The sequence below is a fragment of the Gopherus flavomarginatus genome, chromosome 5 (assembly GCF_025201925.1).
Source record: "Gopherus flavomarginatus isolate rGopFla2 chromosome 5, rGopFla2.mat.asm, whole genome shotgun sequence".
Classification (NCBI taxonomy): domain Eukaryota; kingdom Metazoa; phylum Chordata; order Testudines; family Testudinidae; genus Gopherus; species Gopherus flavomarginatus.
The window spans coordinates 147867164-147878999 of NC_066621.1; the positions used below are offsets into that span (position 1 = coordinate 147867164).

At 42.9% G+C, this 11836-nt stretch overlaps 1 protein-coding gene across 2 annotated transcripts in view; it reads left to right on the forward strand.

The window, feature by feature from the left end:
• The window catches only part of DHRS7 (dehydrogenase/reductase 7), a 44129-nt gene extending 32801 nt beyond the window's left edge, over positions 1-11328 (forward strand). For both annotated transcript variants that reach the window (XM_050952698.1, XM_050952697.1), the window contains 3 exons: positions 6131-6253; positions 10073-10288; positions 10896-11328. In XM_050952698.1, the coding sequence (XP_050808655.1) occupies positions 6131-6253; positions 10073-10288; positions 10896-10934 (378 nt within the window). In that variant the 3' untranslated portion in view covers positions 10935-11328. The remainder of the gene's footprint in view (positions 1-6130; positions 6254-10072; positions 10289-10895) is intronic.
• Positions 11329-11836: the final 508 nt, after the last annotated feature.

Consider the following 11836-nt stretch of genomic DNA (forward strand, 5'->3'; position numbering starts at 1 on the left):
ACAAAATGATGGGGCCTAAATTAGCTGTTACCCTTCAAGAAAGAGACCATGGATTCATTTGCAGTACTCTGGAAGCCAAATACTTCACATTTATAAGAATCCTTCTCACTGTGCCTGTATCATCCTGAACTGCAGAACACTCATTCTCCAGCTTCAAAAGACTTAAATTATCTTCAGTCATCAGTGGGACAGACACAACTAAATGTAGCATGTCCTTAACATGCATCAAGACCATACCAGGGAACTAGAGGTAAATAAGATTGCTGACAGTTTCATCCAAAAAGCTACAGTGAGACATAATGTCTTTAAACTGTGACATTAGTGAAAACAGCTTGTAGGGGATTGCAATGATTTTAATATACTGTAATTCATTATGTAATTCATAACTTAATTATTAAAATAGTAAAGATAACCAACAATAGACACATTCAATAACTAGAATATGAAAGTATTTAAAATATGCTGAAAATAGCCTCCCCCGCAACCCTGGCAAAGTGCTCCCTCTCTTCTCCTCTTCCCCCCTTCCCACCCCCAACAGCACATCCCCCCTGCTCCCCTTTCAGAAGCACTCACTGGCAAAAACAAGTCTGCACCTATGCACAAAATCATAAGTGGTCTAAACATCACAAGAACTTGGTAGTTTAGTTTTTATTTATTTATTTGTCTTCTGGCTTTGGAGCCTTTAGGGTCCCCCCACCACTTCAAGCTTTTCTTGGCCCTTGTGGTTTCAGAGAACTATTTATTTACCCTTCAGTGAAAGCTGAGTGTCTAATAATCACTTGACTCTAGCAGCTGGGGCTTTAAGAAGACACCAAAAACTACAAGACTCAATGAAATCATAGGATTTGGCAATGCTGTATGTCAAGGGGCACAGTGAAATTATCAAAAAACTAGAAACAGTTGATGTAGGACATACTTTATTACAGCCCTGTTTCCTTGTAAGGCTTTTTTATATTGGTGTAAATATAAGTTATGAACAACCTCCATTCCCAAGGTGTTTGTACAGTAGACCCTCAGAATTACTGTGTTCACTTTGGTATGGGGGTTTCCTTATTTATATTTTGAAATAGAAATAATCCCCTATGGAAACCTACAGCCTTACTAGCTGAAATACGTATTTCTGAAGGAGAAAGCCATGAGTGGTAATGGGAGCTCCTTATGAAGAAGGGAATTGAAATTCATGTTCATGTCCTTTGAATTTTGAGCACTTTCATGACTTTCAAAGAATCAGTGACTCACGGCCCCTTGTGAAGTACCTGGTATCTTTCAGCATCCTGCCCTTTATTCTCAGCATTTCTTGCAACAAATTGGGGATGTGTATGTTTATCTTCACCAGTGCAGAAGGATCTCCGAGCAATAGACCAAGAAACAAAATGGCTGTAAGGGTTGATGAATTTGTATAACTTTATGGGGTTAGATATGATCTGCCTTCAAGATTATTCTAGGAACTGCTGCTACAGTATGATTTTGTTTTCAGCTTAAACTGCAGTGAATGTTACAGTCAGTGAATTTGTAAAATGGCACCTTCTTACTCAACACCTGACTTGAAGGTGCACACAGCGGATATTTGCTTAGTTTACTGAAACACTTTGTAAAGCAAAGGGCTGGCATAATAAGCTAGCCAATAAGATATGAAAGAATGAGCCCAATTCTGCTGAAGAGGCACAAGCGTTGTCAGCTGTTACTGAAAACTCTTACTACTGAAATCATAGGTGGTGGTTTGAGCTCTCACTTAAAGTCAGCTTTTGACTTCTACACTGAGGAGAACTGATCTGGAAGTCACTGAGAGAAAAAGCATATAAATGTGAACACCCTTCCCTAGGGTCACTTCAGTCGTCTTGTTTCTGACTGTAAATTCAATTCTGAATGCTTTTTTTGTCTAACGCAATTCACCCATTGTACATAACCATGTGCACACACAAGGCTCTCTAAATCCCTAGACATAGAGCACTTTGCTAAGGGGTGTTAAGGGTGGGCTATTTATTTAAAAAAATAAAATAAAATAAGCCCCAGAACACTGAAAGTTAACCTTATCTTAATCTAACATTTGAAAGTAAGGAAATGAACAATTAAACCACTCCACAGCCTTAATGTATAGCTAAACAAGCCTCAAATCACCTTTCGTCTGTTTCTTTCACAGCTAGAGCTTGGTTCTACAAACTGCTATTCACGTAGATGTAGTAGTTTGGTGGTTTTTTGTTTTTTTGTTTTAACCGAAGGCTTCAGAAATTCAGAATAGGGTAGTGGATATCTTCTTGTAAGAGCCAATACATTGACTCTTGACCACCCCATTATCATCCTCCTTTTGTCACATCACAGACCTTTTAAGAAGTCTGCATTCTTTAAAAGCACAAACTTTCAGTGTGAAGACACTGTATTTGTAAAGACTTGTATGTATAATGCTAGTTAGTGTGATGGCAGAGGAGCACCCTTACCTTAGATTTTGAAATGGCTTTAATTCCATGATTTGAGTCTAGGAAGTTTGTCTACATGTAATGGTTTTGTATTTGTTAATTCTTAATTGGTGACCCAGGCAGTCTTAATGAAGCATGCAGAATGATGGACTTCAGTATGCTCTTCATACAAATTCCTAATTTGATAATTGGTAGCACACGGTGGCTCAGTGGGGCAATGACAGCCTTCAGTATTCATCCTAATTAGGAATTTGTATTATTGGTGCCACATGGAGTTGCACTGAAGAATGATCTATGATGTCTTAGCTCGATGCCTAATCAAAAATTTCTAAAATAGATGTCTTTGCTAGATAGGCTGCTGCTACTTGCATAATAGCAGTGCAATTAGGAGCAGGACATCTTAATGTTTGTGGTCATTGAGTTGAAAGTGTGTATGGATGGATAACACTTTGTTCTAGCACTGTCCCCTCCCCAAATGCACTCCAGCAAGGGTGTCACCAGGGGACAGAGTTAGGGTTGCTGAGAGGCCTAACTGTATTTCCATACTTTCAAATGTTGGGCTTTCTTTGATGCCTATCCTAATACCTAGGTTTCTTTTTGACAGTGCTTGTCTCTTAATAGCGATAATATTATTATAAAATCACTGATCTGTGTTCTGACACTGAACCTACCCCACCGAAACAAACAAAATAACCACAGCAGTGAGTTTGATGGCCTCAAAGAGTTTGAGATTCTGTGCCAGGGTTTTTTTATGCAGTGTAAGCATTAGGCACTGTGTAAACAAAGACGGTAGTTAAAAATTCTGGTATGAGCCAGAATGGACTCCAGCTCACTTCCTGAAGCTGTTAGCTCTGCAGAGCCAACAGAAAAAAGGGGACAAAATATTTTAGTATTCCAAGTCACATTTATTTAAGTGGCAATTCTGTGTAAGAATCTACCTTTTTTTTACATTGAAATGCTGTTCTACTATGAAGAGCAACAAACAGCATTAAGGGGGAGAACCTAACTGATGTGGAAGAAAAAATACATGACTGTTTCAAGTAGCACTGTGTGTACAGCATCACTCTTACTGGCCACACCTAAACTTTCACTTTAGTTAAGCTTCTTGATGCAGTTAAGTAACCAGCTTCTTTTACTTATCTCTTTGTTATGATTTCTAAGCTAGGAGTCTCTCAGTGCAGTAATCTAATAATAAACATGCAGTATGTTGTGGGGTGTTATTTTTGGCCTGTTTACTCCCTACACCGTAGTGTGAAGTCAGAGAGGAGGATATGCCAGGTGGAAATCTGTATGGCAAATAGATTCTGGAACCAGCTAGATCTTGCTCCACATGCTGCCATCACACTCCTTGATTACAGTGTAGACATACCTCTTATGTCTTTAATTAAAGCTCAGCTTCTCTCTTGCCTTTTTCTGCAGTGTGTTCAAGTCAGAGCCCAGTCCAGCTGTTACACCCCATATTCTTCATAGAAATATTATCTTGTGCCATATTCTGTGTCTTATACAAGATGGGTCACATGAGGTATCAGTGAAAAGGTTATGATTTACTGAATGTATTTATCCAATTTGTATGTATGTATCATTTCTGTATCTAAAGTTAAGAATATTGTCTATGTAATAATTACAACTGTGTGGGTATGTACTTACTTTCTGGTAGGCGTTTCCCAAGCAGTCAGCCTTAATGAGCCATTACAAAAAGAGAATGAGTGTTCAAAGAGGTAGCCACACACCCCTATCCACATCTTCTAGGAATTCCTTGCTGTGGACCTTGCAAATAAACATTGTCTCATAGTTGCCCTGATGCTACCAAATACCCCCTTGGACATTGCTGGTACTTTTCCATTGGAAACAAAGGCTTCCCACCTTATGTAAATTCTATTTAAAGCTGGGAAGCAAGGCAATCTGGACTCTCCTCTGTTGCCTGCCCAGGAAGGAAGGCTGCTAAGAACACCTGAAGGGAAAGGTAGGGTTGAGCCCATGTTGAGACAGGGGTCTAGTCTAGTCTATAAAAAGAAATAACTGGACCACTGAGCTTCAGAAACTCGGCAACTTGCTGTGACAAGATGGCCAATGGTTGTAAGGTGGGTCCTGTGCTTTTCTTGGGGGGTGTAAGATGCCACCCTTTGTCCCGGCCTGGGGAGGTGGTAGAGGAGGGAAGCAGGGGAGAGGTCTGGGTTTGCTCCTTGCTCCAAGTTCCAGCCCCTCTCAACCCCATCACTTTCTTATCCTCTTTCCCCTAGGGTAGGGTTACCCTTTGTCGTTAGATGCTAGGGGAGGGAATCTCCCTGCCCTGTCTCCCTTATTTCAGTCTTATGGTCTTAGCTCTCGCAACATACCTCCAAGCTCCAGTCCTCTTTCCTTCCTCCTCTTCCCCTGACTGCCTGAACCAATTAACCTGTAGCAACCTTCCCTAGTCTACAGGGAACCATGCCTTAATTAGCCTAGGGCTTATATATTTCCATTCTACCACTGCTCCCTGTCCTTCCTGTATCACATTAACCAAAACAACATTTAGAGGGAGAATTTACAGTCACAAAACTGGTTACAAAATGTATTAAGCTTAGTTTGTGTGTGTTGTTTTATTTGCTCAGTAATCTTGTTCTGTTTGCTATCCCTTACAATCACTTAAAATTTACCTTTTGTAGTTAATAAACTTATTTCTTGTTCATCACATAGCACAGTTTATGCAGTTCATATCTGGGGGGAAGAAGCTGTGCATATCTCTTTCCACATTGAGAGAGAGGGTGATTTTTATGAGCTTGTACTGTGTAGATTTTTCTGTACAGCGCAATACAATATTATTTTGGGTTTACTCCCAAAAGGGGATGTGCATGTGAGTGCTGGGTAAATCCCTGGGCTGATTCCTCCCACACAGACTGATCTTGGTGTCTGTGTCCATTTGCAGCTGGGTATGTCCCTACCAATGTGCGCTGGAGAAGGCTTGAGGCCCTGGCACAGCTAGGACAGGGTGAGGAAACCCAGGCCTGGTGGAATGGGCAGAACCAGTAGGACCTCAGCATACCAAGTGGCATCCCAGATGGGGGGGTCCAACCTGTCACACCCTCCTCCCTGTGACACACAATTCTTGTCCCTTACTTAAAGAATCATTTCTATCATGTTTTACTCTCTGCATGAGGAGTTGGGAGAAGCGATAGCTATTTGATTGCAATGGTCTTCTCCTTTCCATGCTCCTGCAGTTCTTATTCCTGCACAGCTCCCTTTGACAAAACACCAGGGGCCTTGATTCTCTGAGGCGCTGAGCACCATGCACTGCCATTAACTTCAGTTGGTGCTGGAGATGCTCAGTACCTCTAAAATTCAGGCCCCATAATACTTTGTTGGTGGGTGTTGTGCAGACCAGAGAACTGCAAGAGTGGGGAAAGCTTCTGGTGTAGAGCCCCTTGTGCTTCTGAGAGCCGACGGAAAGAGGCATCAGTGACTGCAAACAGTCTCTTACTATCCAAGCCCTTTAGCTGTAGACTGAACTAGGAGTAAGCATTCAAAGTGGTCACTCAGCATGACAGATTGAAGACTGGTGGTGGTGGTGATCGTGTTTAGTATAATATATGGAACTTCTACAGCAGAGTTAGAGCTTAATACTCATTACGTAAGATAAACCTCACAATACCACGGTGAACTACATAAATATTATCCTCATTCTGTGAACAGGGAAACTGAAGCATGAGACAATAACAGTATAACTTCCTTTTTTCTAGGGTTTCTTTAATTCTCTTCGGCCTGAACTTGGGGAATACCCGGAGATAATCGTTACCACCATCTGTCCAGGACCTGTCCAATCCAAAATTATACACAATGTCTTTACTGAAGACCTCTCAAAGGTAAGCAGCAGCTATTTCCCTGCTGAAACTGCTACAGTAGCAGCTAATTCTGTTACAAGCCCAGTAAAACTTTCATTATATTTTTCACTGTAGAACTGAGCTCCTCCGTGTTGGGAAACACAAAGCTTCCAGCAGTAAGGAGCTGAATACCCTACAGTATAATAAAGGAACATTATATAGGCCCAGATTTTTAAAGGTATTTAGGCATTGTGATGCTCAGTGGTGCAATGCCTAACTGATTTAGGAGTCTAAAAAATCTTTTTTCAGAAGTGATTTAGGCACACAGGAGCCTAAAAATCCCATTGGCAATGGGATTTTTAGGCTCCTACATCAGTTAGTTATTGCAACACTGAGCACAACCCTGTCTAAATACCTTTAAAAATCTGGGCCTTTGTCCCTAACTTCATATATAATCACATCCTTGCTCACCTTTGCAAGTGCTTTACCTTCCCTTTCCTAAGTGCACAGGTTTGTTAATCCCTTTGTAGGTGACTGATTTGGTCTATACCCTCCCATTCTGGGTTACCTGGAACTTGCTGCTATGCAGCCAACGCGTGGTTGCAAGCTCCCTGTACAGTCAGCTTTTACTCACAGAATCACCCTGTTCTGCTGCGTAGAAGCCATTTTGCAGCTGCAAGGACTTGGTCTGGATTAGTCCCACAGACCTTTGAAATGCAGAATACATTAACTGCCATCTAGGCAACTTCTGTCTGCTCAACTCACAATTTTCCCTATTCTGTTGACTCAATGGTGCAATCGTTGGCAAAGTGCCTACTGTTGTCAGCTTCAAGGCATGCATTCTTATTTCCTATGGGAAGCCACAGAAAATCTCTCAGGTTCCAAAACTGTTTCAGCTAAACTATCATGCAAAAAAACCCTAGTCAATCAAAATTGGTGAATTTTTTTTTGGGGGGGGTCCTACAAACTATCCAGCAAACATAATTTCTGGGATAATTCCACACTATTCAACAGGCCACCTCTCCTGTGCATACAAGCTAGGTTACCTCTCTCATAGAACTGGAAGGTCATTGAGTCCAGCCCCCTGTCTTCACTAGCAGGCCTAAGTACTGATTTTGCCCTACATCCCTAAGTGACTCCCTCAAGGATTGAACTCATAATGCTGAGGTTAGCAAGCCAATGCTCAAACCACTGAGCTATCCCTCCCCTGCTGTTCTGGCAAGTGTTTGTGTAACTGTACTTTCACAATAAATAAAACGTGTCTAAAGCTATTTTATTAAAACCTTGCTGGGAACAAAACACTGGAGCTCAGCATCTTCATTTGATTCTTTAAAATAAAATTTCTCAGGCTCCTGGGGATAAGAAGTCTGGTCCTGCCTCTTTCCACAACCAATCAATCAGAAAGAGTTTTCCTTAGCAGACTGAGGCCATGTCTACATCTAAAATTTTGCAGCGCTGGTTGTTACAGCTGTATTAGTACAGCTGTATAGGGCCAGCGCTGCAGAGTGGCCACACTTACAGCAACCAGCGCTGCAAGTGGTGTTAGATGTGGCCACACTGCAGCGCTGTTGGGCGGCTTCAAGGGGGGTTCGGGGAACGCGAGAGCAAACCGGGGAAGGAGACCAGCTTCGCCGCGGTTTGCTCTCGCGTTCCGCGAACCCCCCTGCAAACCGCAGGGAAGGAGACCTGCTTGCTCGGGGGTTCGGCGAACGCGAGAGCAAACCGGGGAAGGAGACCAGCTTCGCCGCGGTTTGCTCTCGCGTTCCGCGAACCACCCTGCAAACCGCAGGGAAGGAGACCTGCTTGCTCGGGGGTTCGGCGAACGCGAGAGCAAACCGGGGAAGGAGACCAGCTTCGCCGCGGTTTGCTCTCGCGTTCCCCGAACAAGCAGGTCTCCTTCCCTGCGGTTTGCAGGGTGGTTCGCGGAACGCGAGAGCAAACCGCGGCGAAGCTGGTCTCCTTCCCCGGTTTGCTCTCGCCTTCCCGGAACCACCCAGCAAACCTCAGGGAAGGAGACCTGCTTGCTCGGGGTTTGGGGAACGCGAGAGCAAGCCGGGGAAGGAGACCAGCTTGATTACCAGAGGCTTCCTCAGGTATGCTGGGATACCTGCTTATTCCACGGAGGTCAAGAAAAGCGCTGGTAAGTGACTATACTTGATTACCAGCGCTGGATCACCAGCGCTGGATCCTCTACACCCGAGACAAAACGGGAGTACGGCCAGCGCTGCAAACAGGGAGTTGCAGCGCTGGTGGTGCCCTGCAGATGTGTACACCTCCTAAGTTGCAGCGCTGTAACTCCCTCACCAGCGCTGCAACTTTCTGATGTAGACAAGCCCTAAGTTTCTGCTGCAGCAAAGCCTGGTGCTGTGGAACACCTAATGGTGCAGTGCACTTAATGTCTCAGTTGCAGGACAGTAAACAAATATCCACTCTAAAATCCAGTGTGTGCTCTTATTTTATACCAAATTATAAACCAGGTTTAAGTTGGTCAAGTTTTGGACCTAACTGGGTTTTAAAGAATGGTTAAGGCTTGTAAAATTTAAATACTTATCATAGCATTAGCGTGTAATATTGCAAAGCATTCTGGTTGGGCCTTTTGACTGGGAAATGTCCTTAATGTGATCATGGGACGCAGTGGTGTGAGGTTTCTTTTTGGGAAGATAGGCCTAGGGCTAAGAGGGTCTCGAAACAAGTGTGCATATAACACACATCTTTCACCTTTATCACAGCCAGATACAACACATCTTAAGTGAACTAGAACATCTATAATATCCTGGTCAACAGCATCTCCTTTCTATATGCTGAAACTATGTAAGGTAATGCTCCTGCCAGTGGTGGAAGCCTCCACTGGCACAGCAACACAATTAACAAAACTAAGAGTTTAAAATGTGTGTCATTCACACTACTGTCCTCTGACTTCAATACCAGTTAATCCAATTTTATTCAGCCCTGCTATATCAAGTTGTCTAACACTTGCACTGGCTTCTTCTCAGTGATTGGAGGCTTATTAGCACATCTCAGCTTAAAAACCACCATAAAGGGAGGAGCTGGCATAAAAAAAAAACCAACTAGTGTGCTTTACTTTTTCATGACTCTTACATGAAGTTGTTCCCACTCAGAAATCAATACAAGATTAATATTCTAGAATGAAGAGGCTGGAGTGGCCAACCTCTCTGAAGAATCCATGTGGTTCTGCTGCATGGAAGAGAGGCTGAAATGTCTGAGTGTGTAGCAAGTGCATATGCTCTGCATGGAGCCCAGTTCAATGAGGTGTTCCCTTTTCTGACAGTAGCAGGTATAGGCTGAGAGGGAAGGCTGTGACTCCAGGACTGGTTGCTATGCACATCTTCCAACCCACTGCCATGCATTAGGGCAACATAGGGCCAGGTGGCTGTTGGGATGAAGTAGCCTGGGTAGAGCTGCTGTAGCCTTTGGAGGAAAATGACTTCTCCTTAGCGCACACATCTAGTTGCTTGGGTGGGGCTTTGGGCCCAGGCATATTATATAGGCTTCATTTACCCCAAGTCCTATACTGTTCATATAAAATGAATAGAGACCAGTTCTCTGGCCAGCCTATTTTGCCAGAAGTCACAAGAGACCTGTATTTTATTATTCTTAGGGATACATATGCAATAAGCTGTGATCCATTTCAAAATGAAGTATAACTCCCCCTTAAGGATGCAGCATAAATGAGGGAAGAAGACAGAAAATCAATTTAAAACAAAATGTCTGTCTCAAATTATGTATGTTCTAAGTGCTGTGATGATGGGTACACAGGAAATCCAAAGATGGGGGAAATGAAGTATTTTTTTCTCCAGGCAAAAGTTCTGTAGCATTTCATCATTCCACTTTTCTTCTCAGTCACTAGAAAACACCGGTGATCAGTCCCACAAAATGCCAACTGATCGTTGCGTTCGACTTACATTGGTCAGCATGGTAAATGATCTGAAAGAAGCCTGGATCAGCGATCACCCATATCTAGCAGTCTGCTACCTTTGGCAATATGCACCCACCTGGGCATGGTGGCTTCTGAACAAGATGGGCAAAATAAGAATAAAAAACTTCAAGAGTGGAGTGGTAAGCCATACCTAACAGGGTGTTCCTGTATATCCTTTCATCTCTCTGTAGACTGCATTCTCGGTCTACCATTCATCTTCCCCCCTGCTTGGTACCACATTTGGACACTACACAAGAATATACAGCCCCATGGGTTATTGCTGTTCAAGCAGCAAAACAGTGAAGTCAGTACGCTTATGATGAAACATTTCACCTCAGATGTAGGTTCAGAGCTGGATACTGAGCAGCTGCTAGAGACCTGGCCTGCACTATGCTCTGTCACTACTATAATATTTAAAGTGACTTGAGCAATATATTTGGAATTCAGACAGGCTCACTTCCTTGCAAGTATTGCTTGTGTCACATACTTTAAGCTGTGTCTGAGACAAAAGCCTCATTTTAGGCAGAAAAACCTATGTTAAGCACTCAACTCAAGCAGCAAAAGTTTCATGTGCATACTTAAAGGTGTCCTGCTGCACAACAGTATGTGATCAGATGCTGACAATACAAACACAAGTAGAATGAGATTTTTTTTAACTCCATCTTGTGTGAAGGATTTCCAAATCTAAATGAAATAGAAAATGGAGGAAAACATTAATTAAAAGGTGTTGTGTTCTCATTATTACAGGATGCTGATGTCTCCTATTCTAAAAAGAAGAAAGCTTGAAGAGAAACCTGCACAGAACCCCACTAAACCAAAGCATCAGAGGGGTAGCCGTGTTAGTCTGGATCTGTAAAAGCAGCAAAGAATCCTGTGGCACCTTATAGACTAACAGACGTTTTGGAGCATGAGCTTTTGTGGGTGAATACCCACTTTGTCAGATGCCTGTCACCCACGAAAGCTCATGCTCCAAAACGTCTGTTAGTCTATAAGGTGCCACAGGATTCTAAACCAAAGCAGTAGCTGTAGCTGGGGGAGTTCTGTTCTCTATTAATCTTTGCAAGTTAAGGTCTTTATATTTTTAATTATTCCTTACATTTTTGCTATCATGTAACCTGACAAATGCAACTTAATGTGACTGTAGGAACATTTCTTGAATAAAAGCATGTCTGTAAACATATCTGCTTTACTGTTGCAGGGCCTTCCATAAATTCATTCTTTAGGTTTATAAAAATAGTAGGAAGACAAAAACCCTATTGTGATCTTTCTGCTGCCATGAGTTTACCCTGTATTTGGAGGGTACCTACACAGCATAAACTACTTGATCCTATTTCTACCATTCTGACACCTTTCAGACCCCACCCACCAGCCCAGATTCTTCCCTTCCTGGAGCCTGAAAGCCTCATGCCCCATAAGCTGGTTGCACCATGGGCTGACATTCAGGACCAATATCAACCAAGCTATGAAGGGGGAAAGTGTGTTTATTGCTTGTGAGGGCTACTCTAGAAGGGCAGCACTGAAGCTGGATAAGTTGTGCACACATCGAATCAGTTTGGATGGTAGGGGATGCAGCAGGCTTGTGGCTTTCCCCTTAGCCCTGCATTGTTTAGGGGAAGGCACTTCCCCTCTTTACATAAGGGAGAAGTAATTGTCAGCTGAGCCCCCTCTCCTTTTAGCAGATTTCTGCT